This window comes from Manis javanica, chromosome 7 (assembly GCF_040802235.1).
Source record: "Manis javanica isolate MJ-LG chromosome 7, MJ_LKY, whole genome shotgun sequence".
In the NCBI taxonomy this organism is placed as follows: Eukaryota; Metazoa; Chordata; class Mammalia; order Pholidota; family Manidae; genus Manis; species Manis javanica.
Genome location: NC_133162.1, coordinates 40,190,813 through 40,218,198, shown reverse-complemented (window position 1 = coordinate 40,218,198; position 27,386 = coordinate 40,190,813). Strand labels below are relative to the sequence as shown.

The window sequence follows — 27,386 nt, the reverse complement described above, 5'->3', positions numbered from 1 at the left end:
CATTGTCTACGTAAATAATATGAATCACTCCAAATCATTATGCTGGCACCATGTTGGCAGCCTGTTTTCTGGCAATCCCACAAAAGAAATACTGCACTGGCTAGTGGGAATCAGCTTGTCTGGCTGTCCCACCCCTGGGACTGTGATCTGGCCTTGAGGCTTCAGGACTACCTGATAGGCATGAGTCCTAGTGGTCTCTGGAGCATCCAGTGGCTCCATGTGATAGGTAGAGGGTTGGAACAAATCCCAAAGGGGAGAAACCAGGGCTGGGACTGAGGCTCATGCAAGTCTGAGTCCAAGCATGAGGTGCCCTACCTGAATGATGCTGTTGGCCCCTGGCCTGTCCTAGATACCAGACAGAGACTTAAACATTTTTTGAGGGGGGCATTCGAAAGTACAGGGGCTCCTGAGGTGCCTCTGCCAGGGTCTAAGGGCAGCACTGGCAGAGAGAGTACTGTCGGGACTCTTCCTTTTCTAATGTGGCAATGATTGTGAAGCATAGAACATGCTGGAAAAGACAAGTTTTCCCTGAAATTGTTCATTGTCATTTTAATTGGTTTTATTTAAATGGTTTCTGAAAGAGTGAGATGATTGAACTTTAGTTTTAAAATAGTAAGCATGTTTTGTCTTTGGTGATGAAATACATTAATGTCTTGGCTCCTGGCCACTCACCCCCTGTACCTCCACCCTTACCTGCCTGTTGGGACCTTCTCCCTAGTCTTCTCCACATGTTCCCTTTTCATTCATCCTCATTTTAGTGGCTATTCCTGCATGTTATTTGTTAAAGATTCGATGGATTGTCCTGTTTTTGTTTAGGTCACGGGGTTAGTATTGGCAAAGTGAACCCACAGGAAGAGTGTGCGCTGGCCCTCCTTTGCTAGTCCCCCCTCTTTTGCTTGTGGTCCCCCTCCCACTGTCTCTGCTTGCTCCCTCCCAGAGCACAGTGCCTGTTTTACATAGGATGGTGTGAGAGCATGTGGATGAAGAATGCTTGAAGCAAAGTAGTTTGGAGAATGTAAGATTTAAGGAAGACATGTTAGCTTTAACTGAAGAATCATCATGTGGAAGGAAGGAGAGCCTTATTCTTTGTGACCCCAAGCAGTTTCATTGGGTCAGTGGGTATGAATTTGAGGAAGGTTCAATCCCAAGAGAAAAAAAAACTCTTAGAGTCATCATCGATAGAATAAGCTACCTTGTGATGACCTCTTGGCACATATGTTAAGGAATGGATTCCTCTTTGACTGGATTTGGAGTTCAACTGACAAGTTGAAATTGGGGTAACAGCCCATGGTTAGATAACATCCTGGTAGAGTAAAGGCAGTCCTTTAATTTTATCTTCCTTTCTTGGACCATGTGGACCTCATTCCTGGAAGCTGTACCCTAAGTCTTTGATACCTGAGTGCTGCATTCACCCTCGCATGTTTGGCCCCTCTATGATCTGCTGCTGTTCCCTGGCAAGGACCCATTCTTTCTGCTGAAGTTGGCTGACTCTTCTCGTCTATAGGCTCCTGGTAGTCGTGGCCTCCATTTGTGACCTGTCTAGTCACCTTGCCTAGGGCTCAGCTAATCTGTATGTGGTGTAGGCCACATCATTAAAAAAAAAGTTGATATGTGGACTGGGTTGTCATTAAGTCCTTCCCAATACCTATGATTTTCTGAATGTATGACTTTTGCCTTATTTGGTTTGGGGATCTCAGTGTTTGCCTTGACCAGACAGTGGATCCTACTGAAGGGATGGATCATAGAATAATCTTCCTTCCATGCCCCTCCTTGGTCTTTTCTCTTTCATTCTTCCTTACAGAATATTAGAGTCACAGCAGAATCTCAGGAAATGCATTTTGACCTTCCTGGCTGACTACATGTACCACAATTTACTTTGTCTTCTCCTAGCTTTTTTCTCTTTTCTCCTAATTCCATTGCTTTAGTGCCACAAGTAAGGCCATTGAGCAATGCTTAGCTCCACCACAGACTCCAGATGATAAGAGAATGCCAATTCCTGTTTGCATCCATGCCATTCCTATATGTTTTAATGTTAAATTACCCATAAATGAGAAAGGAAAACATAGTTTTCATGAGGCCTTTGGAAATAATTTCTTGCTTTCATTACTAGAAAAACATTTTGTGGATTTGTGAATATTGTACACATGGAATCTACCCTTCATCATTAAAAATATATAGAGAGAGGAAAGAATAATGTGATAAAATAGTGAAGTTCATTCATTATCTCTCAGGTGATCTGGACATAGCCTTACCTGCCTGGAGAAAGCCTGGGCTGTGTCCCCAACTGTAGGAGTGAAAAACTAGTCAGGCCAGATGCCCATAGCTAAGTTGATTTCAACCCTCACCCATGTTATCTCATAGGAGCAGACTGGACTCATCAGCTGTTTGGCTGTACCTGTCAGTTATAGCCTTTGCTGCTTGGTAGGCCTCTTGACTTCCTGGACCAAGATCCTTAACCTTTATCACATCACTGACTTGGACTATCTGCTTGATCACCTGGCAGAAGTGACACCAGCTCTGGAGTACCTCAGCCTGCTGGGTAACGTGGCATGTCCCAATGAGCTGGTCAGCTTGGAAAAGGATGAGGAGGACTACAGGAGATACAGGTGAGTGTCTCGGGGCCTCAGCATAGTGAGAAAGAGGAAAAATAGCATATTTGGGGGGATGATATTCTAGGGTGCACAGATGTTTGATGGTAAGTGTAGGTGAACATCCCATGACAATGGTAAACTCTCCTTTTTGTTAACCTATTACCATTGTCTCCTTTAGTCAAGAACCATGAAGAGCTGTTGGGTGGTGTAGGTCAGAGGTTGACAGACTTTTCTTGTCAGCATCTGGATAATAGATGTTTTAGGCTTTGAGGGTCATATAGTCTCTGTCTCAGTTATTCAACTCTGCTGTTACAGTGCACAAATATCCATAAATAATTTGTAAATGAACAGGCATGGCTATGTTCTAATAAAACTTTATTTACAAAAACAGCAAGCCAGATTTGACCCACTGACTAAATTTTACTGACCCCTGCTCTGTGTTGTAAGATTTTCCTGTGGTTGGCCTCAGAGTTGCTTTTTGGAGAGGGTACTTCCAACCAAAGTTAGGAAGCTTATATACAATCCTAGAGGAAATCACACTAGGCCCACAAGTATTTTCTATAAATCTGTGCCTCAGTGTCTATCAACCATGTGCTCTGATGCGCTCCAGGTAGAAATCCTTTTCTTCTTTCTGCTCTTGAACCGTTTGCTTTGAAAAGTCTGATCCAATTTCTCCTCTTAGGGAGTCTTTCTAATTTCACCCATTTTACTAAATTCATTTCATTCTTCATTTTGAATTCTGTATGTTCTCATTCTTGATTATTGATATTTAAATGTTTTCTTAATGGACTTTTTATATGTGTAGCCTTTCTTTCCAATATAATATAAACTGTCATTAACACTCTGCCTGAATCAGGGTGGCAAAAGGAGAGGGGGCAGGAGGGAAGAGAGGGGACACAAGGCCAGCAGGGCTGCTCCAAGAGAAATCTGGAAGGGTCAGGGAAAGATGAGGATGAGAGAACAGAGCTTACTCTGTTGGAACTCATATAAAATTTGGGGGGAACCCGTGAAGGAATGTAGTTGGGGGCATTTATTTTGTATAAAAGCTAAGCTGTGAGAAAAACTGAAAGCAGTTGAACATTGTGTACTGAAAAAAATACATGTACACAGATACCCATACACAAAGTCAAGCTACCACAAGAATTCAGTTATTGGGAGGAATTTTGTACCTTTAACCATTTTCTAGGTTTCTTGATTAATTTCACAGGGGTCTTAGCCTGTCTTTAAAACTATCTCAGAATAAAATTGTAAAAATGTATTAAATCCTTTTCACCATCATGAAGATTTTCATTTGGGATGTGATACTGTTGATTTGAGTGTGAGTTCTATAGGAGAAATATGGTTATTGTCCAGCCAGTGAATAGTTAGGCATTTCCAAATCAATCCTGTAAGTTACTTAATCACTTAGAACTTAATTTATTTCTTTAGTACTCTTATCAATTTGTTAATCTGAAGTTTTAATGCTCTTGAAGCATTTCACAACCTGACTGTAGGTAGGAAGGGGTCGTTTAAAACATATTTATCATCTTGCCGCAACTTATTTATAAGATATGTCATGTGTAAGGGTCACGCAAGTCCAAGAAAGTTCCAAGATAAACCAAGCATTGTTTGGGAAATTGTTCATTTGTTTTCTGACTTTTTTCTTTAAATTTCTGTGTTTAATGCTTTAAAGTAGCCCAGTAAATTTTAAATATGCATGTATATGTCTATACATATGTATATATGTGTCTGTGTATGCACACATATTCACATACATATTCATCCATCCATTCCTTCGTGGAGCTGTAAGTGAATCAAGCTATAGGCACTTTTTTGTTTTTTTCTTGAATGAGAGAAGTAGAGTGAGGAAAGTAATCAATTCTACCTCTTTCTACTCAGTCTCAAGTCAAAGGCTTATAATTTTATAAAAGGAAAAGAATGGCTAATGCTATTTCTTGTTATTGTAACTGGTCGCATTGGCAAACATACTGAGGCCTGTGGTGTAAGGAGTTGGATAGAACATCTGATATGTAGTCCAGCTTTGGCAGTGGGATCTGTACAATGGGGAGGACAGTGACCCTTAACCAAAGCTGTACTTCTGAATTATCCAAGGCATTTTGATTCTTTTAGTGGAAAATGCAACAAAATAGTCCATGGGTGATCCTGCTGCTCAACTAAGTAGAATTTAAAATCCCTGTTGGCTCTAGCATTCTGAGATGCACTGCTCTGGAATTATACATCCTGTCTTGTATGTTTCTCTCACTACTTCATATATACGTCCACATCCAGATAATGCCTTTCAGTAGGTAAGGACTGAGTTGTCTTGCCCTTTGAAGCCTCATCAGTACCTAAAGTGGTGCTAGTTGTAAAATAGGGACTTGATGAATATTTGCTGGAGTCGGCTTGCAGTTGCCCTTCCCCCTAAGGAACTGAGTACTTGCAGAGAGATGCAGGGCCTGTTGGACACTTCAGATGCCCACTGCCTATTTAGAATCAGATCCATTTGGATATCAACAGACACAGTCAATAAGCAAGGGACTGTCCTTCAGACTCAATCCACATGCTGTTTGTCGGGTCATGATTCTTTAGGGAGGACTCAATTAGAGGGGTGATCTATTTCATGGCCTCCTCACTCCAGGTCGGTTCCCCTGGAAGGCATTGAGGGACGGAGCTGGGAAAGCTGCATGTTAGTGTACATATGGCGAAGTTGCCATGAGGAGCTGGATTCTAGAGGCTGCACACAGGTGAAATTACATTTGGTCAAAACCCTTAAGTGTTAAAATTACCTTAGGAAATCCCTAAGTCACTCACAACAGTGGCAATATGCTCACAGTCTGAGAGAAATAGGAACGAAGAACAGCAGAGGGAACATTAGATGTGTGCCCATCTAGTTACCATCCACTGCACAGCATCTGATGGTTGAGTGGAGTGGAAGGCCTATTCTCTAGCAATTCTACATTTTTATTCCTTCTTTATTTCTTATTTCTGGTTTGACAAGCACTCTCAGACTTGCATTTAGATGAGATAAATTGTGTGTATGATGCAGTTCTCTGGTCTGTAAGCAGTTCTGCTTTGTTCAACCTGGAGTTTGTGCTTCATTGGCCCCTGAGAAATTTTAGGGCTTCACAATAAGACTTTTGATTCTAGAGTTCCTGTGGCATTTGGGTTTCTACAAAGCAACGCACCACTCCTACTTTCCTTTAGGTAAAATATTTTCCTGGCCCTTCATCCACAAAGCATAAGGTCTGTCTTCCTTCTAGCTGTTACTCAGAGCCTAATAGTAGGGCCTCTATGTAAATTTCTGTGACATTCTCACTAGAAAATTGCTTAAAAAATGAATGATATTTCTACAGTTTACTGTTTTTTACTTTAAGTACATTTTCTGACAATATGTCTTCTATTAATCATTTAAGCAATGGTAGGAGCCTTAAAGGAGTGTATTCAGAAGCAAGAACCCATGGCTCATTTAGTGCTGTCTAAAAAAATTTCTTATTGATTGGCATCCTCTGTGGTTATGTAATGTAATATTTATAACATGTCACCCAGCCATACATCAAAACAAGTATGTCTGGTGTTTCGTTTTCATGGGAGCTGTTGATTTCACAGAGGTCAGCCCAGTTGTAAGTCACAGTGTGGCCAACCACTGGATCAGAGTGGGAAGTGGCAAAATTTTGGAAGCTATTGGAAATGGCTTCACAGTTGCTTCGGTTTTTACTGGTTCCTTCCTCCCCTCCCGAACACCACCCCTGTCCTTCCTCATGTACCCTTTGTGCACCCAGTTGGACTTTCATCCTTACAGTAAAAATGGGTCCATTAAATTCATATGTGAGCATGGACGTTACCACCAAGCTGCCAAGCAGTGCCCTGGTCCCGCTGGGGCAGGGGTGGAACTGTGCCGGTAGCTTCTGTTTGCCATTCCTCATAGTTCATGGTGGAGAAACGTCCACGGCTAAACGTCCACTGTTGTTAGAGAAGCACAGACATGCCCATGCGTTGCCATGTGTAGGCACTGTGCTGTTGTTTCGAGATGTTTGTTGAATGGAGCTGAACGTGATAACCAGCAACCTTTAGGATTTGGGCAGGAGGAGAGTGGGGAGGTGGAGCTTGGCCTGGGAGCCACCATCATACTTAGAAAGCCCTGGAGGCTCCCTGTGGACTTCAACACTGGCTAAAAAAATGAATCAAGCATGGGAGACTTGGGTGCCCACAATGGTCTATTGTCTTCCTTTGCAGCTCTTTTCTTTCTTCTTGTAGGAAAGACAGTAGAGTGAAGGTCAGCAGGACACAAATGCCAGACCTCACTTGTCAAATAAGGGAGTTGGTCTCATAGTCTCTTAGCTCTACTTCCGTCACTAAACCCTTTGTCGTTCATTCTCTCCTGCCACTCCAAACTCTGGTTGGCCTCTCCTTCCTCCCTCCTCCTCAGTAGGCCCTTCAAATATCTGCACAACTTTCAATTATTTAAAAAGTGACACCCTTTCTTTGTTGCCTGCAGAAAGCAGCCCTGGGGCCTGCCCAGTGTCTGTAGCACTCAGCCAGAGGGAAAGAGGGAGGGACCCTCTACCTTCTGTCGGCTGTCCTGGGCTGCCACCATTTCTCAGCCAAATAGGAGCTGTAAAACTTGTGGCTTACATAACCCAGCTAGCATTCTCCAGCTAATCTACAATCCGGGCTTTGAAGATCACAAGAAAGCAAAGGTCACGACCCAGAGATCAAAGTGACAGAAGCCCACAGAGTAATTGCTGGTTACCCTGTGTAGAGGGCCTTGGTCTGTCCTGTGGGTGTATTGTTTGCACAGAGACTTCAAACATGCTGCCGGTGAACTATGCGGAGAATCAGCCAGCCTGTGCCGGTTGTCAGGCACTCATTACTGCTGTAGGTGAGCTCGCCTCGGCTCATTAGAGTGAGATCATTGTCATCTCTCTGAGCATCTGGAGTTATTCTGCTCACACTGTTTGTTCATTACTCTTCGGTCTTTATTGACTTTTTCTCACAGTCCGCCTTTACCTGGAGGTGTGAGGGGGTCGTTATATAAGGAAATTGGAGTAATAATACAGGAGGATATGGATGTATTTATTGTAAATTAGCTTTGAGGCATATAGAATTCAATCAAGCTACAGCTTGAAAGAGGCATACGAATCACATAGCCCATTCCCTTCATTGCCCAGATGGAGAAACTGAGGCTCAGGAACGTGGCAGAGATGGAACCAAGGTCACCCAGGGAGATAAGTCCAGAGTCTGGTCTCTTCTCTGCCTTGTTAGTCCTGAAGTTTTTCATTATGAAGTCCTCCCCTTTTCTTTAATTTTCTCCCCCACATCTAAAGCTTTGTTCTCTTAAATAAGCTGCATTTAAGCCACTGCTAACTTTTTAAAATCAGTTAGACACATTTAGCTGTTGATCAGTACTTTTTGATCAGCGTGAGGTAACTGCTGTTACCAAATTCACTTGATATAACCTGGTAAAAAAGAGGCTTGGTGGTTTGTGGGCACATTCCCTCTATTGTTAAGCTTTGTAAAAGATTGAGACCAGTTCACTGATGGCCCATTGCTTCCTTCAAGGGCCCCGGGCAGGGCATCAGGAGCTTGCACCATGTCTCCCACCCTCCATACATAGGAGCAAGAGAGCGGCAAGCACTAATGGGGAGAAACACAGAACACCGTAAGTGGAAGAGAGTGGAGAAAACTCCAGGGACCCTGCATCCAGTTCCCTCAGGGCCTGAAAACTTGGTATTTCTTGAGTAGAGTCTCCTCAGAGAAGAAACACAGCAGACAACTCCTGGGACGGACAATGGAGAGCTGTCTGGGTGTTTCTGTGGGTGGGCATTTGCAGGGGAGCAGTCAGCTCCCTGGGGTAGCAGTTGTGGGCAGCAGGAAAGAGCATCTTCCTCGCCCCTTGAAGTCTAGATGAAAAATGCCAGAGCTTTGGGATTTGGAAGAGAAAATTGATTGGGAGCAAAAAACAAACAAGGCTTTCTGCTGTTCTTTTTTTACATGCTACCAGTTTTAAGTGTCTCCTTGGAGGAGTCCTTTAAGAAAATGGAGCATTCTCTATGATAAAAGAGAGAACCTAAAAAGCTCTGTGTGTGGGTCTCACTTTTAGAGGATCTGTTGCAGAGACAAGTGGGTCTTTAAACACCTTCCCAGGATCCTTGATCTCCTCTAGATAACCTCACCTTCCATTTCACAGCCAAGCGTGCCCCTGATGTCCACCGCCTAGCCCCAGGACTTTGGCCCAACCACCTTGGGAAGGTCAGGGAAATTGGAGTTGCCCTCTGCAGCTAGGGACGTGAGACTTAGAACTTCGATGGATCTCTTTTCATTAAGCAGAGCCCTGGCTTAACAAGCAGTTTTATAAATCTGAAGCTGTCTCCGGGTGTTGGAGGATTTATAGACGGGGGTTTCTGCCATAAAGTGGTTTATGATGGCTGCCTTCTGTGTTATTAGTAGCTGTCTCTTCCTTCAACCATTGCTGTTTGATAATAGCCTTAAAACACCCGGAATTACTTACCTGCAAGCCCCATTCCCAATAGCCCCTGTTGACAGTCTGAATAAGTTTACTGCCCTTTTGTTGTACTTTACCTTCAAAACAAACTGATTGAACCATCAATAGCTCGTGGAAGCTGACAGAGGCATGTCATCTGGACTAGCCCTTGTGATTGCAGGTTATCTGGGGGAGTTAACCTTCCCGCATTGTTAACTGAAATGTTTTATGTACTATGCAACTTTAGGATATGGCTGTGATAACCCCAGTAACTAAGTAATACATCACGGTAAAGAGATTTTGGTGCAACAAATAACCCTGGATTAAATTTACAAGGGTTGAATTGATATTGTAAAAGCCTTCATTCTGTGGCTTCGGGAATCCTCTCGTATTTTTATGGCAAACTTCTATTATACTCAGGATTGAAGCTGCAGCTTTTGACACCCTGATGTGACCTAGAACAAAGGGAAATAGATCTCCCAGGACCGGGAAGCGACAGGCAGGCAGAAAGCCCACTGACTCATCTATCACTTGACAGTAATGTTTAGAGCCAGTTCCAAGCCACCAAGGGGCTGGCAGATCTGGCATAGGTGTCTGGGTGCTGTGTACCACAGACACCAGGGCAGAGCAGACCACTGGCAGAATTGGGAAGGAGACTCTTTGCCATCTTACCAACCTCATAATTCCAAAGCGATTATTCGTCGTGGTGGTATTTTCACTTGAGCCGTGGCTCTCAGGAGGACGGGCAGAATCACCCTCACCTGGATCTTAGTAGAAATGTAGAATTCTGGGTCCCATGCCAGGTGTGAATCAGAGATGCCAGGGTGGGGCCCTTTGATCTTCATTTCCATGAGACCCTAGGACCGCTCAGGTTTGAGAACTACTGCGCCCGGATAGAAGCTCCTTGAAAGCAGGGACCTTGTCTGTTTTGTGCATCACTTTACTCTCAGCATCCAGCACAACTCCTGGAAGGTAGTAGCTGCTCAGTGATTATTTGTTGGGTAAGTGAAGGTGTAAGTAAATGAAAGAGGACATCTCTGAGGGGGGAACTGTGGACCCAGTGCCGCATCTCAAACTGAACCATTTGGGGCTGGCATTCCTAGTGGCTGGACCTCTCCAAGCATTGACCACCTCAGGCCGGCCATCAGGATGGAAGTCAAGCCATGCTACATTTCAGGGGTGACCAGCAGCCTGTTTCATGGGCTCTTTTTTCAGTTGTATGAGAAAAGTGCTCTGAAAAGAACAGCTCTTTGTCATCTAAAAATTTTAACTAGCTTAAAAGCCAGTGCTTCTCTTTCTCTCTCTCCTTTGATTTCAGGGCTGTGCTCCAAAGTGGGGCAAAATGACAATGTGCTGTCTGTTGTCATCCTGGTTCCCGCCAGCCCCTTGGAGACATCTTTCATTCCATCATTAAACATTGGCTGATTTTCTAATACTGATGTTTTCTTCGCCTGAATATTCATCTTTTCCCACCCTACACTTAGTGGGTGTCTTTACTCCTTTGAGCGTCACTCCTGACATATTGTTTCCGTCTGTACATGTCTTCATTTGAAAGAATCTGTTGTCATCAAGACTTTGCTGCTACAAGCAGAAGATGGAGGTTTTCTCTGACAGTGACTGAGGCTGGTGGAGCTTCTGCTGGAAGATAGAAAGGCCATTTGGGCCTTGGTGGAGCTTTTCTGATTTGGGGTGAGGTTTAGAGGGCATTTGGAGGGGGAAAAGGGAGGCTCAGGGAGAAGTGGGAAGTTAAATAATAGATTGAGGCCCTGAGGAAGCAGGGAGTAGACAGCCAGATTTCCTGGATTTTAGATGTTGGGGTGGACATTTCTGGGGAGGAAAAGTATACCTCAAAGGAATTCAGAGCATTTTGATTTAAAAAATGAGTAATACAGAAGTTATGGCTGTTGTCTCTGGCATTTGAGACACCAGATAAGTCTTTTCCCTGAACAAGCCTATGCAGGCCCCCTGGTGAAGTGGGAGCTCCAAGCTGTATACTACACGTTTTCGGTAACATTTTCACTGAGATAGCTTGGGTTGCTTTAGGGTTTGATTTTTTAATGCTTACTTGAGATTTCCGGTTCTTTCTCTAGCCGGTAGGTTTCAGTCATTCAGTGAGTAATGTGAGGACCTTTCTCTTTGTGCAGTCTTGGCTTTTGCCTAAGCTGATGTCTAATTATTTCTGCATGAGTCTGTCTTCCTCATTATGCTGAGAACACATTTGTGGGCAGTACCATATTGTAGTACCTCTATGTACCTAGGGCCAGGCACATAGTAATTGTTCAAGAAATATTTGTGCAACTGAAAGGAGCTTGTATTTTACTGAGTCATTCTTCTGCTCTTCTCCCAGATGGTATGAGGGTGAGCAAAATAACTTGTCCCTGCCTTCGAGATATTTATCATTGAGGTGTGGACATGAATTGAACACCAATCAAATGAGTTAAAGACAACAAAATGTTGGACTATATGGTGCTGACCATTTTTCCTGGGAGTGCTGAGTGGAGAAAGCACTGTGGGCTAGAGGTGCAGAAGAAATCTTCACGTGGGTTGGGATTTGAAAGATGATACTGAGGAGGCTGGGTACAGGGAGGAAATGACAGAGTCCCATGAAGATAACCCATCGTTCTTGACATTGGGTACTTACCTCTTCTTCCTAAGCAGGACAGGGTCTAACAGTTACTCCTTTGATTTATGAAATATAAGGGCTTCATAGAAAGCATCTGGGCTGGTGACTGTCATGATGAAGTGTTGGCAGGTGTCTATACCATTTATGTATTTATTTATGTTTACATACCTATCTCCTGAACAGGTAGCATCTTCTCATCAACTCCATGTATACCCACTTGAGGAAAATTCATCACACAGTTAACCATTGGCTTATTCTTGGAGGCCATGGTAGATACAAATGACCTTCCAGGGGAATGGAGAGTCATAGTATTGGTTGGGTTATTAATATTCCTAGAAACCAACTCCTCTGTTTTTCCTTGATAAAGATAATCTTCATAGTGCCAGTATAGAAGTAACTCAACAATGAAAAGAAAAGACCTCAAGAGCCCTGTTTGATTCCTCAAAGAAGCACTTCTTAGCTGTATTTTTTCCTTATTTCTGTGCCCGAATCATCCAGGTTATTATAACCAATATCCTGTTTGTTTGTTTGTTTTTGGCCTCAATGGCAAGTCAAGGTCTCCTGTCTCAGCTTCACATTAAAGATTTGTTATCATCTCAGAGATAAGCATTTACAGATGACCTGTAGGAATAGCAGTGGCACCAGTGGTACAGTTATGTTGTAGGTTAGTTTCAATGAGAACTTGTTGTGTAGCAAAGAAGGTGGGTCAATTTTCCAGAATAGAAGAAGGGAAAAACAAAATACATTGATAGGATCTTCATGGCTAATCCAGGTGTGTGTGTGTGTATGTGTGTTTACTTTTGAGTCATGAGCAACTATTAGTGTATATTTTATAACTTAATGTGTCTGTGTAAAATATAACCACTTGGATTTCCCCCAAGAGTGATGATTCATTCTTTGTGAAAGAACAGAGGGAAGCACTCATTAGAAGAACCTAATGGTGTAGATTCCTGAGCATCAGACAAACTGAATCTCTGACACTGCCTCTCCAGCTTTCCTGAGTTGTCTCTGACTGTTCTCTTCCAGATACTTTGTTCTGCACAAGCTGCCCAATTTGAAGTTTCTAGATGCCCGGAAAGTAACAAGACAAGAACGAGAGGAAGCTTTGGTCAGAGGGGCATTCATGAAGGTGGTGAAACCCAAGGTAAATGGCCTGCTCTCTGGTCTTCACAGGGATTTGTGCCTCGTCTCACTGGTTACTCTGAGTATGGAGGTTGTCTGTGTGTAGAATGTAGGAAGTATCTCATTATCAGCGGTTCATCCATGGGTACACTGTTGGCCAAGAAGAAGTAGGACTGGGTATAAATTGGGTCTTCCTGTGACCTAGGCTAAGGGATCTTATTTGTAAGGTGATTTCACCCAGGTAGCCGTTTCACTAACAAAGCAGCCCCATCCACAGCCCAGTTGGTGACATTTCTGAGTGTGATTTCAGACCTTCTTGAAGATGTTTCATTCCCAAGGTGTGGGGCCTCTGTAGGAAAGCATTGTGCATTTGCTACTTCCCAGGTGAACGGGATTCCTCTAGTGCTTTGGGGGGCCCTTTTTTCTTAGGACCAAAGGGAGCTTGGGAAGAGTAACTTGTCTTCTGTCCACAGCTGAGGGCTTAACAGCTGTCAGAGATGCTGTTAGTGGGGATGAAATTTTTCTGATCATTGACCTGGGACTGGTATGTGCTCCCTACATGAAGCTCTCCAGAGCTCATGGGAGAGGCGCCTTCTAACCTAGCCTCTATCAGTTGGGTCTGGCTCAAGGCTGTGGAGGTGATGAGGTAGGGAGATGCAGCTTTGGGTCTGGATTCAGGTGCAAAGAGATTTTTATGGACATGGACAGTCATGCCTCTGGGAGGAGCTTGGACCCTCCAAGCGAAGCCTGAGGCTGGAGGACGGAGAGTGGACTGAACATCCCTGACGACCCTTTTGGAGGCCCACCACCGCTCCGGGGCTCTGTGGAGCTGCGCAGTTGCTTCCTGCACCATCCTAGCCTGTGTGTTGGAAATAGTGGCTGAGAAATGCTAGAGGTCTCGTTTGTCCTCACTGACTGATGTAGAACCCTGTGCACATGCACTGGAAATGATTAAGAAGGAAAGAGAAGAAACCAAACAGAACCAAAGCAGAAAAACGAAACACCTTCCATCCAAGTTGCTTGGTGAGTAGCAGATCTCAGGCCACTTTCCTTCCTTGAATCTGTGAGGTGCAACTTATTTTCCATTATTCTGAATAAAATTGCCGACAGTTGTGGAAATATATGACATGAAGGATATAATGCTGGCAGATAAACATCTTGTGACCTGTTTTAGCATATGGGAAATTAATTAATTCATTTCCTAGCCACTAAAGTGTTAACACTTTTCCTTATCTTGGTACAGATTTGATGTATTGCTCGTGACTGCCTTTAGTTATTCCAGCTTTTGTAATTTTGTCCAAATGAAATAATTTATTTCTTGGCTGCCTTTTTTTCCCTTAGTTAAAAGAGTCCAGAGACAGCTGACATCACCAAACCAAACAAAGTGTAACAAATGAATCCTTGATGATGTCTTCAGTTGCCACCCGTCCTACATTTCTCACTTTGTGTGTAGAGTTAATCGGTATTTCAATTGTATTGTCTCTGACACTGGGAAACTCTACATTACCACTAGGAATCTGAAAGGGTGCTAAATGCCATAGACATCCTTTTTGGGTGGGGCATCCATGTGCCTGCCCACCATTGTCCTAAGTTCTTTGTGTACAGATTTTTGGGTCCTCATATAGTGCTCTAGTGTGGAAGAAAGAGAGCATGGGCTAAGGCTACACATGAGGTCCCTCAGGCCCACAGGCGTTAATTGGGCTGCCCATGTAACTGGCTGGTAAGTACTGGAACTCAGCTCTACTTGTGTGCCTGACCACAGAACTCACATCCTTCCACACTACTTTCTTACCCCTGGAGCAGTAAACTAAACATTGCCCTGCACACCTCTGTGTTCCAACAAAACCTCATAGGAGGGCCTCTGTGAAGAAACCGCTAAAAGCAGGGCTGTTGTGCTGGAGAAGAGATGGGGGAAATGACAGGCCCTTGATTTTGTGAGCAACTAGGAATGGATTCTTAAAGTCCAGTAGGGGCTGGTTCTCTGAGTCATTAGCAACAACAGAGATGCTCTTCAAAGCCCCAAATTAGTTTCTAGTCAGTTACAGAATTAGCTAATGTTTGTGTGATTGGACTCTTAACATCCTCACTGTATAAAGCTTGAAAAATATCCTTTCATTATTTTAGGAGAGACAAAAATACCCTGGGCAAAGCCGGAGACCTTAGGTTGTTATTTTCTTGCTGACTCATCTGATTTCCAAACTGGAGAGGACTTCAGAAACCATCTGTTCTGTGATCTCATTTTATGGCTGAAGGAGCAGGGAGGGAATGGAGTTTCCTATGGTCCCTACAGGCTTGTGGAGGCAGAGCTGCGACCAGAAACCATGGGGCTGGGCTTATAGTGAAGTGTTCTGTTCACACCATGATCCATCCTTCAAGTACGTTAGTGGATTTCTCTGTGTTCTTGGTTTCATATCAAACTGTATGCCTCTCTTGAATGGCAGGTGATTCCCTTCTGTTTGTTGTTTTCCAAGCTATGCACCAGTACTTTTCTTGCAGATGGAAAGAGGCCAAATGAGCCCCTTGCTGAATTTATAAATTGGTGTTAAAAAGGCTGCTTTTTGCCTGCTCAAAGTACGTACAGATATATGTTTGTCCCTATGCAGGTGTGTATATACACTTTCCATCTCTGTGTATATATATGTATGTATGTTCTGGGAGGTATGTGTACACCCAGAGTCGGCTTCTAAGTGGAGAGCAATTTTCTCCTCATGAATTGCCGACACTGTGCTGAGCATACTTGGTGGAGACCTATTTTTCTTACCAGAATCAGAATCTCAAGTTGGCTTCTGTCCTTTCCGAGGCAGCAGCAGCCTGTCGTGCTTATTCAGCAGAATGCTCTGATGGATGATCAAGGGGGCCCTGATTTGGGGAGCTGTTTTCATTTTCTTCCTGACAGAAAGTATTTGGAAGAATAGAAAATGCCTCTCCAATCACAACCCTCACCTTTGAGGCGGGGAACAGCCATCTGGGTGTTCTCTGCTGACGCAAATGCAAAGTCATCCCGGAACTAATAAACCCCCTATGTCACGAAGGTTTGATTTGGTACCTGGCAGGCCCTGGCGCGCAAGTGCAAGGTCTCTCTTGCTTTCTCTCACAGTGACAGATTTCTCCTTCACTGCTGCCTTTGGCTTTTGTTGCCTTCTGTCTGAGGTCTGCTTGTACCGTAGAAAGATGCTGTCATTCATTAGGAAATGATAGCTAATGCTGTAACGGACTCTTCCAGACTTGAGTGCCTGTGTGCACATGTGCATTGTCAGTTCATGGTCCTACAACAGCTAGGCTTTGCTCATTTCCCAGAATTTTAAATATCTTTGTCAAATATTGACCTTTGGATCCTGCCATTTTCAGTGCAGAGAGCACCAAGCTGGCTACGGAGAAGGCTGAGGACCCAAAGACAAGCTTCTGTAATGACCAGACGCTGACCCTCCTGGCTCACTGCGCTGGGAACTGTGGATCCAAGCCGTGCAGAGGTCCGTCCAGGAGGGCATGTGTGGCAGGCACAGTAGCCCTGTGCATCAGAGAGACAGTTCAAGAATCTGACAGTCAGAACTGCTTAATTATGTCCTGGATTTGTCACTATTCATCCCTCTTCTCACAAAGAGCATGATTGTCATTTCTTTGACATAATTATTTATAGCTGAGCCCTCTTGTTTATGGGCATGTATATGAAGTTGACTACCAACTCTTTCATCTTCAGAACCTCATAGAAGCAGTGGGTAGAGCAGCTACAGGGACAATGGAACTGAGAAGCACAGCCTGTGTTAGGAAGTCTTGACATCTGTACTGTTGCTTGTGATTGTGGCCATTCTCTTATAGGTAGGAAGCAGTATTAGGTGTGTTTGTGAGTGTTGCTGTGCCCTTGAAAATATGGCATGCCTGTCTTTAGGTGGGCATGCCTGCGCTTCCTATTATGTATGTGGTTTGTCTATTTATGTGCATCTTTGGAGTATTTTTTGGGGAGTCAGGAAACTATAGTGTGTGCGCACGTGTGTGTGAGAGAGGGAGGGAGGAAAAAGGAGGGAGGAAGAAGAGGAGATGTGATGTGTTAAAAGAATAAACTCTGGAGGATCTGTACCTTCCGACATCTTTTGTATTATTGTCCCTAAGCTGAGAGTTGGAGAGTCCAAGGACCACCTGCGTCTATGACCACACCATGCAGTCTTGTCTTGACACTTGGAGTTAGGACCCAACTCCCCTGGGTACCTTTAGTTTCTTCATCTGTGTCTAGGCTTTTTGGATGCCCACAGAAAGGGCAACCTAAGATAAAGAGAGGATAATGGAAGCACAGACGGCCAGCTCTTTGTCAGGATGAAACAGCTGCTCGTCAGCTGGGGTGTCAGCTCCGGGAAGGCAGGAACTTTGTCTGTTTCAGTCACTCTCATATCCCAGGGCCTCATCACTGGCACTGGTTCAGCCACTACTCATCAGAAGAATGAATTGGGAACAACAGCGCGCTTGGAAAGATCCATCAGGAAAGGTGACCCATTTTTTTTTTTATGTAGTAAGATGGTTCTCTAGAAGAGCGGGAGAGGGACCTTTGCACTAAGAAAATATAATAACCTGTATCTGTGTATTGGTAGGAAACAGAAACTCTGGGTTGTGTACTTGTTCTTCCAAAGGATTTACCTTGGGATTACTTATGATGGCAACACCCATGTCCACCATGATCCCTGAGCCCTGGCTTCTCCCTTGGGTGACATTGCTGGGGGAGGCCAGGGTGCCATCTGAGTGGCGTGCTCTCTGTCTCTGCTTCCAGGGTGCTCTGTGTCCTCTCAGAATCTACCTGCTCATATTAGGGATTTTAGGAAATAAAATGTAGATTTTCTCGGAACACATGTTGGGGCACTTCATAAGTCTGTATGTAGTTAAAATGAGATTTTCCTTTCTTAGTTACAATTGCATTTTTTGTCTGTAGCATAAAGGAACACTGTGTAGTGTTTGGTTCACTTAATTGTTCTTTATGCCAAGCCTAGTTCTTTACTAAGTGCTACCTTGTTCTAAATCATAGTATATATGTCTTTCATATCTTCTGGTACCTTTTCCTAGCCCAGTTGCAAACACGTAAAAGGTTATCAGAAACTACCTCTAGATTAATTGTAATTACTTACATTTACTTTATCCTAAGTGTTTTTAAGAATATATATTTTACATAAAGCCAGGGTATGCCTGTAAATAAATATTGTAAGCTGCACATACATGCAGTTGAATAGATGATAAGGCAGTATATGTTGAAAGTTCCTTACTGTACCAAACATTCAGAAGAAAACTAAAAATGTTGGTTGATTTTCTGGATATTTCTAACCACCTGAATATATTGGTATTTTTTTGTTCTTCTTTGTTTTCACACAGATGTTTCTTGTCTAGAGGCATATTCAGATTCTATTTTCAGTTACTTTATAGTAAATTTTGAAGGGAAGAAAATTTTTAAATTAATTTTTTTCTTGGAAGATGCCTGGCTGGTATGTTTAGAAACAATACCAGAAGCCAAAAATTTGCAGTTTGTTTATTTTTCTTTCTTCTCTTTTATTTCACAGTTTGCCACATTCATTTGAGGGGGAATCATTTAAGGATTTTGTATTTCTCCATTTTTAGCACCATGGCATCCCATGTGTGAAGTAAATGCTTTCTGAGTATTCCTCTTTGGAGGCAGTTTTGGTAGTTTCCCATTGCCTTGCTTTTAGATAGCAACTCTCTGAAATCAGAGATAGACTGCTTCAGGAAGGTTATATCTACAGCACCCTGGCCAAGCCCTGTGTTTGGAGAACTGAAACCCACGATAGAGAGGAGGAAAGTGAAACAGAACTGTGGGTGCTGGCTGCTGTCCCTCAGATCCACTCCCAGAAGTCCCTGCACCAGGCCAAGTGCCGAGAACATAGTAGGTGTCACCCCCGATGAAGCCCGATGCCTGGGCCAGCTCCACACTCTTCTTCTTTTTGGGCTCCAACATGCTCACTTTTGTCCAGACACATGCCCAGGAAATCAAGGAAGTAACTGACACTTTTGGGGGAATGACATAAGTATCACTAGGATACTTTGTATAGCCTCTGGACCCTCACAACTGGGAGAAGTGTGGTAGATTTCATTATTTGTCTAAAATCCTCCCTTTCCTTCTGGTCTTTCCAAGGGCCCTTCCCCACCCTTTGGGGAGTACACTTCCCCATCCCTTTGAGTCTGGCCTTGGCCATGTGATGCTCTGGGATGTGAGTAGAAGTGACAGCGTGCCAATTCTGGGCCAAGGCCTTATAAGGCACCATGTGTTTCTACTCATCTCTCTTTGCACGTCTGCATTTGCTATGAAAACAACATGAGACACACATTGAACAGACCAGAATCTGACCTGAAGCAGAACTATCCCAGCCAACCACAGACCTCTGCAGAAGAAATCAATGCTTGCCCTAAGCCACTAGGATTTTGAGTAGTGTTGCTACAGAAACTTGACTAATAGGTAAGTCATCCACCCACACATCCCACCCTCTGTTCCTTCCTTGGCCATTTGAACCAAGGCTTTTAACTAGGGCACAACTTGGGTATTCTCCCAGTTAGTGGCAGTTTGTGGTATCACAGCACCAACTTCTGTAGGCTGTCTGGGTGCTTCACTATTTGGGGTTGTAAGGCCAGCCCAACAGTAGGCTGGCTGTTTGGTGGCACATTATATTAGATACACTGAAAGGTTCCTGATATGTGAGTAAAAACAAGTAGCATGTATTCAGTGTCCACTGGGTACTAAGTATTGTACGAACAACTCAACAATATTTTCTCTAAATTTCTCCTTGAGCTTGAGTCTGAATGAGGAAACTGATGATCAGAGGACTTACATATGTCACCTAACATTACAAAGCAATGTAGCTTTAGGTTCTTTAGGTTTGCCTAGGCCCTAGAGCGCATGCTATTTTTCCTGTAGACCTTAAATTTCATTCATCAGGCATGGAGATATGATAGGAGGGAGGAGTGGAAGGGCAGGACAAACAGAACATGGAAGGGAGCCAAAGGTAACTTTTTATTTCCAATTTTGACCCTGGGACAGCTCCGCCTGACCCATTTTGGTGAGGTGCATGGGCTAAGCAGAGAACTGCATGAACCAGGCTGTGGAGGGATCTGTTTGTTTGGCCTGGTTTTCCACCTAATTTGAGGATGAGGAGGAGCCTTGACAGGATCTGAAGTGGGAGGCAAGTATGGGCAGGTCTGTTCGGGTGCCTGGGTGTCAGGGAGAAGGAGCAGCAGCGCTGAGTGGGCCGCAGGCATTGTTGAAATGTGTGCAGAGGTGGCTGCTGGCCTGAAGCTCCCCAGCGTTCAGAGCACCAGGCCTGAGACTGCAGGGAGGGGCCTGGGTGGTAGCCAGCAGCTGAGAGTGGAACGAGGAGAAGGCCAATAGCTGTCGGAGACCCAGTAGTAACTACGCTGGCAGTGGGTCCATGGCACTCTAAAAAGTCTCTCGATGTGATCTTACCCAGAAGACCCTATCCCCTATGGTTACCTTAGTTTCAGGGAGTGAATTTAAGACTTAAGTGGGCCCTGAAAGGTCCTCATTCATGTGATCTGCGGTAATGATTTAGATGCAGTCTTAATATCTGATTAGGTCTGTAATCCATACATTACCAGCTTGCAATTTTCTTGACCCAGTTTAAAAGACAGTTTTTGGTAATTTGCTTTCGAAATTTAGGGCTTTTTTATTATTAGTTTAAAAAATAATCTTGAAAGAAGAGGAGAGAAAAATAAAGATGCTTCCTTAAGAAAGTGGGTTTTCAGAGAATAAAGCTAGGGCACTGATGCAAAATCACCCTCATTTGACACTGACATCACCCCGCGTTCTATGCGCAGCTTCAGCGTGCTTGTCTCAGCCGAGAGCTGCTCTCCAGCAGCACGTGAATTGGTCTGCTTGAAAAATACTTTTACTCAATACACTTTGCTCTACTTGCAATAGCCCCTGCCCCCATGAATTCTTTGCTTTGAACCTGGTGATCCCAGGCCAGTGATGTGCAGGAGTGGATTAGAAGTACAGGGGCAGCTTGTATAGGAACAGAGAAAAAGGCCAGTGACTGAGGTCTGGGGGAGGGAGGACCCCCAAAGCAGCAGTGTTCGCACCCCACAATCACACTAGGGCCTTGCCCTCTATCCTTCTGAATCTTGTGGCTCCGTGAGGCTCGGCCTTGCTTAGAAAGTCCCTTCTGGGTCTAGGGGATCATCATATGATAGGAACTGAACCCCCAGGCACATAGGCATTGGAGAAGGCAGGGAAGCCTGCTGGCTGGATTGCTCTTTAGGGAAAAATCATCCACATTGTTCTGAAGCTAATTTTCATTACATGTTACATTATTTGCAATTCCATGGCTACGAGAGAGGGAGAAAATGAGCATGGTCCTAAGTTCTGCCCTTGAGTTCTGGTTGTTTCCAAACTGCCTGCAAGTAATAGCAGATGTACTAGTTTGCTAGGGCTGCCATAACGAAATGCCCCTGACTGGGTAACTTAAACAACAGAAATTCATGTTCTCATAGTTCAGGAGGTTGTAAGTCCAAGTTCAGGGTGTCGGCAGGATTGGGTTCTGAGGCCTTCCCCTTGGCTGGCAGAAGGCTGCCTTCCCACTGTGTCCTCGCACGGTCGTCTGTATGTATGCACAACCCTCCTGTCTCTTTGTCCTGATTTCTTCCTCTTATAAGGACGCTAGTCATATTGGATCAGGACCCATCCTAATAGCCTTATTTTAGCTTATTCGCCTCTTTAATGGTCCTGTCTGTAAGCATAATCACATTCTGAAGTACTGGGGGTTAGGGCTTAAACATATGAATTTACAGGAGTAAGGGGGATGCAATTCAGCCCTTAACAGCAGGTAAGAAGAGTAGTTTAAGAAAAAGATACGAAAGAAAACTCATGTAAGCTTAGCGATGAAAGGGATGTCTGATATTTAACGTTAACTTGTCCTTTTCATTGTCCCCCAAATCCTAACAGGCAAAGCAGTGGATAAAGTAGTAGGATAATCTAGGCTTATCCAATGTGGATGGAGGTAAAAGTCTTCACAATGCTTTAATTGAAATAAAAGTTTGACCTGTTAGTCTGAATGTGGCTAATACATACTTTTCACCATATTGTCCCAGAGAAGGTCAGGTAGGTGCATACAAGTAAGTACCAGTATTAGTAGGCGTTCCAGTGGCACTTCCTTCCGCCACATAGTAAGCTCAGTGAGGAGCCTGGTGCTCAGAGGAGGCTTCTTCTCATTAAAAAAAGAAACTACCTTTACCCCTAGAGGTGCCCTTTGCCCCAACCAGTTCCTTGAGGAGTAAAAAGAAGCTGTTTCTTATTATAAAGGAGGAAAGTTATGACATATTCCCACTGCCTGCCTGTTTCTCAGGAGAATTTATTTCTTCCTGCCAAGACCTCCAGCAATATCTGAGTTCCCAGGTAGCTGTTGGATCTGGTTGATGAGCTGGTCACACCTCTCTAGGAAGTGTGTTTCTGCCTCTCTCTTGTTTTGCCTACCTGTGTTCACTGCAGCTAGCTTCTGGGGCCCGGGCGCACACTCTGACTCCATCACTGTCCCTCTGACCATGCAAAGTCGGTGTTTTACACCAGGATGGGGCAGGTCTGCCCTCCGGGTCTCTGAAGGCTGTGGTACAATTACCTCTTTTATTTGCTTTTCTGCTCCTTACAGTAGAGTGTCTTGGATTACCAGACAGGGCACCATCAATAATGCACAGATGCTCTGTAATTGGGGCTCCCTTTGATGTTAATTCAGCTAAGTTCACTGCTATTGTCAGTGATCGCAATTACACTCAGCCTTTTCACCGAGGACATTTTAGGATAATTTTATTTTTCATGTGCATTTTAAAATATGGCAGTAAATTTTGAGCTACATTACCTGAATTAGAACTCATTATTTCTTTTCAACAGTGAACTAATGCTCTCTGTCTAGGCTCCAAAGCTGTAATTTTTTTTTTCTTTTCTGCAGTGGGAATTTTAAGTGGGGCTTCTACTTCATGCGGCTTTTAACTCAGGAGTAAAACCTGGAAGTGAGTCACTTGGGTCTTTTTGTTGGCACTTTGAATCGTCACAGAGGCTCTAGGGCTCAGAGACCTCTCCCAGGCTTTATTTGGCCCATGTTTAGTCATTCCGTTCCACCACCCAACCTTAACTTTTGTCCTTGACGTGATTCAAGGAGTTACTTCCAGCTGTTCTTTTGGGAAAGTTTACAATTTGAGTTTACTGTGGCTGTTGTCGTCCATGGAAAAATCTATGCTTCTTACTCTCTGACTACTACCAGTGCTCTTCCATTTAAGAGCTGGCCCACTTTAGATTTCAGGATTCCATTTAGGTTCGGTTTCAAGGCTGAGCTTCTACCTTCTGCCACCTGTTTCTCTGTTCCACAGGGCATGTAATGACCCTTCCCCATCTGTGGTGAGAATTCAAGGAGATAATATGTTAAGGAGCCAACTGTCCCTGGTGTGTAGAATCAGGAGCAGCTAGTGTTTTTAGTTGTGTAATTTCAAAACTGCTCTTTTTTTGTGGCATTGCTATGTTATCGGTTTGTGTGCGAAAGGTCATTTTGGCTGGAGGTGGGGGGCTGTCTTCATTTCCTCGAGCTGCCGTAAGGAAACATCACAGACTAGACATACACAGCAGGACTTTATTTTCTCATAGTTCTGGAGGCCGGAAGTCCAAATCATGGCGTCCTCATCGTCCAGTCCAGGTGAGAGCTCTCTTCCTGGCGTGAGGATGAGGCCTTCTTGCCAGGCCCTCTCATGACCTCATTCAGCCTTAGTTGCCTCCGAAGGACTCTATCTCCAGACAGAGTCACATCAGAGGTTAGGGTTTCAACAGGTGAATTTCGGGGGCATAATTCAATCCCTAGAAGGGGGGGATTGCCTCTCTATTTCTGGTGGCTGAACTGAGTTTTATGTGTAAATGTTTCTAAGGCTTTTACTCAGCATCTACCTACTGGTGAAAGTAAAACACATGCAAGAAAGGAACATGGGAGGAGAGAGAAGGCCTCACGTTCACCTGGAGGGCTCCTCAGTTTGGGGTTCTCCCCGAGACACTGAACAAGGCCTTTTTGTTCTCATGAGGTGGAGGGAGGGAGTCAGGGCAAACAGGAGATGTAAGGAAAGTCAGTATAGTGTGAAGGACAGAGGAACTTCCACAGTCCCTGATGAGAACAGGGAGGGAGCCATGCAGCAGCCCCAAGTGGACAGAATGTCCACACAGGGTCCAAATTGGAAAAAGGATGCCTGGTATAAAAATAAGCCCTTAAGCCTTTTCGTTTGGGTGACCTTGGACTCAACTTTCTTAATCCTCCTCCAGTTCCCTTGGTGAATCTAGAAGTCAAGGCTGATGTTTAGGTCCTGGAATTTGTCACTGGAGTCAGCCCCTTCCACCCAAAATGTAAAATGGGGAAAAGTGGGAAGTGAAATGTGGGGGCTCGTTATACATATCTAAAGAATATTTTCTTATCATTAGCAGAGCTTTGAAAACTCAAGGCTGAGATATATTGGATCTCTGGATAAATAGAAAACAACCAAGAGCTGTATTACACAAAGCCACATTTTTAAAAAAAATCCATTTCGGGTATAATATAAAATAAAGAGTCCAGTTTCTGCACTCATTCTAATTTTTCGTCATGGGATATTTTGGAAAAGATTAAGTTACAAATTATTATTTTTTTCCTTGTGTTCAGAAAACTCTCATAACAACTTGTGATTTGTGCACTCTGAGATTACCGAGGCCTAATCTGAGCTCTATGAATTTCATTTACTTAGGTAAAAATGGAAAAGGCAAGTAAAACAGATGAAATAATGAAAAGCTTTGCCTTTGCTGCCCCTTCCTCCTCTTTTGCACATTATATGACTAAATGTGCAACTTTGTTCATATAACTGCTACAAACAGTTCACTGTGTAGGCCAAATGCTCTCTAATGCAGTAAAATTAAGAAATAATATGCTTTGAAAGTGATTTATGAGTGTGGTTAAACTGCCAGATTTACAAAGAAATGGTTCAGATCTTGGGAAGCCTCAGGAGTCACGTCAAAAATGAATTTGACCATGATTTAAACTGCTACTTTTCTTACATGACATTTAATATGTGTACTTTGGAGGCCCATATGTCTTTAATAAAATAGCATTAAGTTTTAAATATGATATGAATGCAGCCAGTTTCTAAATTCATAACCTTTTCCACAACTCCAAAATGCTAACCAATAAGGGAGTCATACATGCAATAAAACATAAACCTTAGAAAATAGCTTTTTATTAAAATGGTTAGACAGTTGGCAGCTGGGTTGCAATGTAATAAATACTTACAGCATTGTGGGTTTATCAGATGTTGTTTACCCTGCATGTAACTGTGACCAGACAACTTATTATAACCTCTGTACAAAAGCAGTTCATGCCAAGTCCCCCCTGAGTGTCTTAAGGAAGCAGAAGAGATTTTCTGAGAGCTCTGGACAAGGAGTCTAGAGATTTGGGTCCTAATCCTTCTCCATCACTTAAATTGAGTGTGACCTTGGACAAGTCACTCCATCTCTGTAGTTTTCCCAGGCTGTGTCATAGGGACAATAATGCCTGATTTTCAGGTTTGTTGTGACAATAGGAAACAAATGCATGTAAGGCATCTAGCACAGTGCCTGGCACATAGTAGGTGCTCAGTAAAGAGAAGGAATTCTTTTGAAAAAAATTCTTGGAGTAAAAAGTAATTTCGGCATGACCTTCAGTGCCCTTCGAGCCGTGCCATTCCATTGACTCTTGGTGGCACTTGGGGAGGGGTAAGCCACTTCGCCAGGGATGGGCATAAGCCTTACAGAGAACGGAGAGGGCATTCCTTGCCTCGCTCACCTCCCAAAAGCACCAGCACGTCAGAAAGGACAGAAAGACATACTTGGTTCAGGGGGAGCAGGAGCTGTCACTTAGCTGTTCCTGGAGGTGGACATGAGGTGTGCAGTGTGGCCTCTTCCTGCCTCGTGGGTTTCCACCTCATAGAAAATGTGTTATTGTAAGTTGTACTGCATCACAATAAAAGGTCACTCAGCACGTCTGCTGCTGTGTGTGTGTGTGCATGTGCCCATGTGTAAACACGTCTCTCTGGGGAGTAGTTTAGAACCTCATGTTTCTGGATGCTTATGTACAATTTGCTTTTTCTGTATCTCAGATGAACCAGCCAGTCCGGCCATGTTCAGAATGTGTTTGTCCATGCAACCAAATATTACCACCATCCACAAACTTCCTCAGGAAGAAATTCCTGTGTTTCCTAAAAGGGGAATTGTAAGCTGTGTTTGAACTTGGCTGTTGAATCTCAGGGCTCAGACATATGCATGGTAATCAAAGATTAAAAGGCCCAGGGACCATTTCATTTTGTTTTATTTTATTTTTATATGTTTTTTAAAACAATGTTATGATCCCATTAAGGGAAATTAACAAAGAAAATCTTTCAACTGTATTCCCTACATGCTAACTCTATGACTTTTCATTTTGCTCTGTTTCCCTCTAAACCTTATCCTTTTCTATAGGTATTTTATGTGTATTTAATGTTCTACTTTTTTACCTAATATTTTTACTGTGCTACTTTGTAGTTCTCAAATTTATTCTTTTTATGGACTCTATAATTCTTCAGTAAATTTATGCAAGTACCATCAGTTATCAAATCATTTTTACACTGTTTCTAGATTTTAACCTTATGTGTAAAATACTGCTCTGTGTGTGTGTGTGTGTGTGTGTGTGTGTGTGTGTGTGTGTGTGTGTGTTGGTGTATGTCAGTGTGTTTCCTTTATTTCCTTAGGATAATTTTTTAGGGATGGGCTTATGGGATCACAGGGTGTGTGCACATGAGCAGTTTTAGGCTCTGTATAAAAATGCCTAGGTTCATGTTGGTGAGGTTGCGGAGAAAGGGGAACCCTCCTCCACTGCTGGTGGGAATGCAAATTAGTTCAACCATTGTGGAAAGCAGTATGAAGGTTCCTCAAAAAGCTCAAAATAGAAATACCATTTGACCCAGGAATTCCACTTCTAGGAATTTACCCTAAGAATGCAGCAGCCTAGTTTGAAAAAGACAGATGCACCCCTATGTTTATCACAGCACTATTTACAATAGCCAAGAAATGGAAGCAACCTAAATGTCCATCAATAGATGAATGGATAAAGAAGATGTGGTACATATACACATTGGAATATTATTCAGCCATAAGAAGAAAACAAGTCCTACCATTTGCAACAACATGGATGGAGCTAGAGGGTATTATGTTCAGTGAAATAAGCCAGGCAGAGAAAGACAAGTACCAAATGATTTCACTCATATGTGGAGTATAAGAACAAAGAAAAACTAAAGGAACAAAACAGCAGCAGAATCACAGAACCCAAGAATGGACTAACGGTTACCAAAGGGAAAGGGACTGGGCAGGAGGGGTGGGAAGGGAGGGATAAGGGCAGGGAAAAAGAAAGGAGGCCTCACAATTAGCATGTATAATATGTGGGCAGGGGGGGCACAGGGAGGGCTGTGCAACACAGAGAAGACAAGTAGTGAGTCTACAGCATCTTACTACACTGATGGACAGTGACTGTAATGGGGTTTGTGGGGGCGGATTTGGTGAAGGGGGGAGTCTAGTAACCATAATATT

General features: G+C 43.5%; 1 protein-coding gene across 1 annotated transcript in view; it reads left to right on the top strand.

Moving 5' to 3' along the window:
* LRMDA (leucine rich melanocyte differentiation associated) overlaps positions 1 to 27,386 on the top strand; it is a 1,121,568-nt gene that overhangs the window by 580,747 nt on the left and 513,435 nt on the right. Inside the window, exons 6-7 of the mRNA XM_073240793.1 lie at positions 2,469 to 2,606; positions 12,701 to 12,818. Coding sequence (XP_073096894.1) covers positions 2,469 to 2,606; positions 12,701 to 12,818 — 256 coding nt within the window. The remainder of the gene's footprint in view (positions 1 to 2,468; positions 2,607 to 12,700; positions 12,819 to 27,386) is intronic.